The sequence below is a fragment of the Camellia sinensis genome, chromosome 15 (genome assembly GCF_055761805.1).
Source record: "Camellia sinensis isolate YWXY chromosome 15, ASM5576180v1, whole genome shotgun sequence".
Taxonomy (NCBI): domain Eukaryota; kingdom Viridiplantae; phylum Streptophyta; class Magnoliopsida; order Ericales; family Theaceae; genus Camellia; species Camellia sinensis.
Genome location: NC_138975.1, coordinates 17,447,788 through 17,451,241, shown reverse-complemented (window position 1 = coordinate 17,451,241; position 3,454 = coordinate 17,447,788). Strand labels below are relative to the sequence as shown.

The 3,454-nt window shown below is 35.0% G+C and overlaps 1 protein-coding gene across 1 annotated transcript; it reads right to left on the bottom strand.

Annotated features, from left to right (window-relative positions):
* Positions 1-436: 436 nt before the first annotated feature.
* On the bottom strand, positions 437-3,001 carry LOC145788900 (putative transcriptional regulator tpeD). Its single transcript, XM_082907861.1, has 2 exons — positions 1,351-3,001; positions 437-1,259 (listed from the first exon to the last, which is right to left on the bottom strand). Exons 1-2 carry the CDS (start codon positions 2,931-2,933, stop codon positions 620-622), a joined length of 2,223 nt encoding a protein of 740 aa, XP_082763987.1. The 5' UTR covers positions 2,934-3,001; the 3' UTR covers positions 437-619.
* Between the last annotated feature and the right edge of the window lie 453 nt (positions 3,002-3,454).

Here is a 3,454-nt window from a genome sequence, read left to right as displayed (position 1 = left end):
TCACGGAAAGTGTTTTTTCTAGTAGTGATCCTTCAACTCACATGTAACTAAACTTAAAACAGTTAGTTGTTTGGAATGTGCAGCATATTCGTTCACGTATAGAGAGAATGTTAGTACACATTTTTGCTTTTGGTAGAACATTTCGAGAGACTGATCGACAAAGTGAAGAAAATCTTCTTTTAGTCCCCCAAATGATCTATATTGCCCATCATTATTCAGTTTATTTAAATGTGAGCATCTATGAAGCACGGACACTGACACGGACACGGACACGGACACGGACACGGATACGGACACGGGACACGGCAATTTTCAAAAAATGGGGACACGGACACGGCATGGGACACAGCGATTTTATATATATATATATATTTTTTTATGTGTTATGTAGATTTGTATTACATTCATTCTAAATCAAAATTAACAAACACTAATATAGTACCATTAATTCAATAAATATAAGAGAGGCAAAAGATTCAACATCCAACATCCAACATTAAATATAAGGGGAAAACATCCAACATCTAACATCCAACAATATTCTTCACAAAAACACTAAATAAGAGACAAAGAAGAAGAAAAAAAAGAAAAAGAAAAAAAAAGTAGGCCTTTCAAAACTTCAAGTAGATCCAATTTCTTGCACGTCTTCATCATCATTAGCATCACCACCTTTTTCTTCGTTTGCACCTCCATCATCTGTAAACAACACAACCTCCATCTCAGGTTCATCAAGTGACAGATTTGCAACCTCAAGCATTCCAACATCATCAAATGAATCAAATGTGTCGCCCGCAATATCCCATAACTTGGTCTCTCCTTCATGGTATTGTGGGGTTCTCCTTGATAAAAGACGGAGGTTGCTATGAACAAAAACCAAGTCCTCTGCACGTTGGGGTGTCATCTTGTTTCTTCTCATTGAATGGATAAAAGAGTATATACTCCAATTCCTCTCAGCACATGATGAAGAAGAAGGTTGCACAAGTAGCCTTAAAGCCAAAGATTGAAGAGTGGGCGCAGATGCACCATGAACAACCCACCAACTATGAGGATCCATATCACATCTATCTCCAATGGAATCAATGTCAGCAAATGGCCCCTCTTTTGTTGAGAACTTAGCATACTCCAAATTTGCTTTAGTGCGCTCCATTGGATCATCAAAGAACCTTTTCAAGCACTTTTTTCTCTCAAGACAAACCTCCTCATCCCTATGTGGGGGAACTCGGCTTGGATCCTCATGAAGCCACACATCACTATAATATCTAAAATGAAAAAAAAGTACTACTCATTATAAATGTGAAAGAATAATATTAAACTTAAATTAATAAAAATAGTAAATTGTGTTGTAATCACCTTGGATTCAATGAGTGTGCCAAGCAATGAAGTGGTGTGTTGTTCTTGTTCCACCGGTCTACAAGAATCTGATGTACTACATTATAGAATGTAGACTCATCTTCTAGTCGCTTTCCTTCATGCTTATATATCACCATCTTCACTTTTTCTATCATTGTATCCCACATGTCATATACTAAGTGAAGAGAAGGTCTATCGGTGTCACAAACTCTAATCATGTCATAAATAGGAGCAGTAAAGGAAAGTATGTAGTCAACTTGATCCCACCAAAAGTCATCCAATAACTTATCCTTCACAAACTTGGCCTTGCCAATATCATCATCCCTATAACAACTCCATTTGTCACTGATTACCATTGTTTGGAGACCTTGCTTTATCAACTTGACCCTCTTAAGCATGACAATAGAAGAAGCAAAGCGTGTCTCGGCAACTGAAAGAAGTTTCAAACTCACAAACTCATTGTACATTGCCAACCTCATGGAATGATTACAAATAAAATTCTTGATCATCATCGCATCACCCACAACCTCACTAATCCAATTACACTCTTCAAATGCAACTGAATTATTTTCCACATTCTTGGCAGCACAAATATTCTTCAAGGCAAGATTGAGGGTGTGCACAACACAAGGAGTCCAAAAGATGTGAGGAAATTGTGCTTCAATTAGGTGCCCGGCTGCCTTGCAATTTGCGGCATTATCTGTAATGACTTGAACCACATTTTTAGGCCCAACCTCCATAATTACTTCCTTCATCAAGTTGGAAATAAAATATTTGTCCTTTGTTTCCCCTGAACAATCAACCGCTTTAAGAAACATAGGCCCACCTCCGGTAACAGCCATAAAATTTATTAATGTCCTTCGTTGGGAATCACTCCATCCATCACTGACTATACTCACCCCCTTCTCTCTCCATGAGCCTCGAATAGGATCTAACAACCTATCAATGTTTATCCTTTCTTTTTGAAGCAATGTAGTTCTCAACATGTTATACCCAGGTGGTACATATCCTTGTATGTTGTTATTTGCAGCAAAAGTAAATGCACTAACATAGTAAGGATTTCTTGCCAAATGAAATGGCAAGCCTGCTGAATAAAACATTCTAGCTATCTCACTATTTAGTCGTTCTCGAGCCCCAATGTTAAATGCTTTCATAACAGGGTTACTACTACTTCCACTCCCTAAAGCAGTTGACCTCTTCCTTTTTGATCCATATATCTCCTCTGGTTCATTAAAACATAAACCTAATGATGCACTTGAACTGGGAGGAGGCAATGGGACTTTCTTCAACCTAGAGTTTTTCAATTTCAACTCTGCTTCTGCAATTGCTCTCTCAAAATCTGCTTTATCCTTACTTGTTACTTTTGGGCACACTTCTATCCCCTGATTTTTAATTTGCATCAAATGGGCTTTTACCCTAGTGTATGAACCTTTACGTGTAACCCGACAAAAGTTACATTGAAAAGTATAATTCCCCCCCTTTGCACCAGATTTTTCTAATCTAGTCACATATTTCCACAGTGGCTTATCATCTTCAGCATCAAAGGCAGATGTTGTGTTATTGGCAGAATTTGAACTAGACATTTTTCCTATAAATTAACATTAACAGTAGAAGGATAAATAAAAAAAAAAAAAAAAAAAAAAAACAAAAAAAAGAGCTTAAATAAAATTTAAATAAAACAGAATTTAAACATATAATTAAAAAAAACAGTCTCATCTAAATAAAGAGTTTAAATAAAAAAAACAAAATTTAAATACAATTTTATATATATACATATATATAAACATATAATTAAAAAAAAAAATTCTTACACATATATATATATAAACATATAAACAAATAAAAAAAAAAAAAAGAAAAGAAACTTACATATAATATATATATAAAAAAAAAATAAAAGAGTCTTATTCATATATATCAAACTAAAAAATAAATAAAAAAAAAAAGTTTACGTATAACATATATAAACATAAAAAAATAAAAAATAAATAAAAATCAATCTTCTCAGTCGAAACCTGAGAGAGAGAGAGAGAGAGCGAAAGAGGAGACAGAGGCGAAAGAGAGAGAGCGAGAGACGCAGAGAGGAGATTACCTTCGAAGACGA

Bases quoted from the DNA above. Each gene is read 5' to 3' on its own strand.
- LOC145788900 (XM_082907861.1), bottom strand. From the start codon at position 2,933: ATGTCTAGTTCAAATTCTGCCAATAACACAACATCTGCCTTTGATGCT. The intron at 1,260-1,350 runs GTGATTACAACA...TTTTCATTTTAG, and splicing joins GCACACTCATTGAATCCAAG to ATATTATAGTGATGTGTGGC.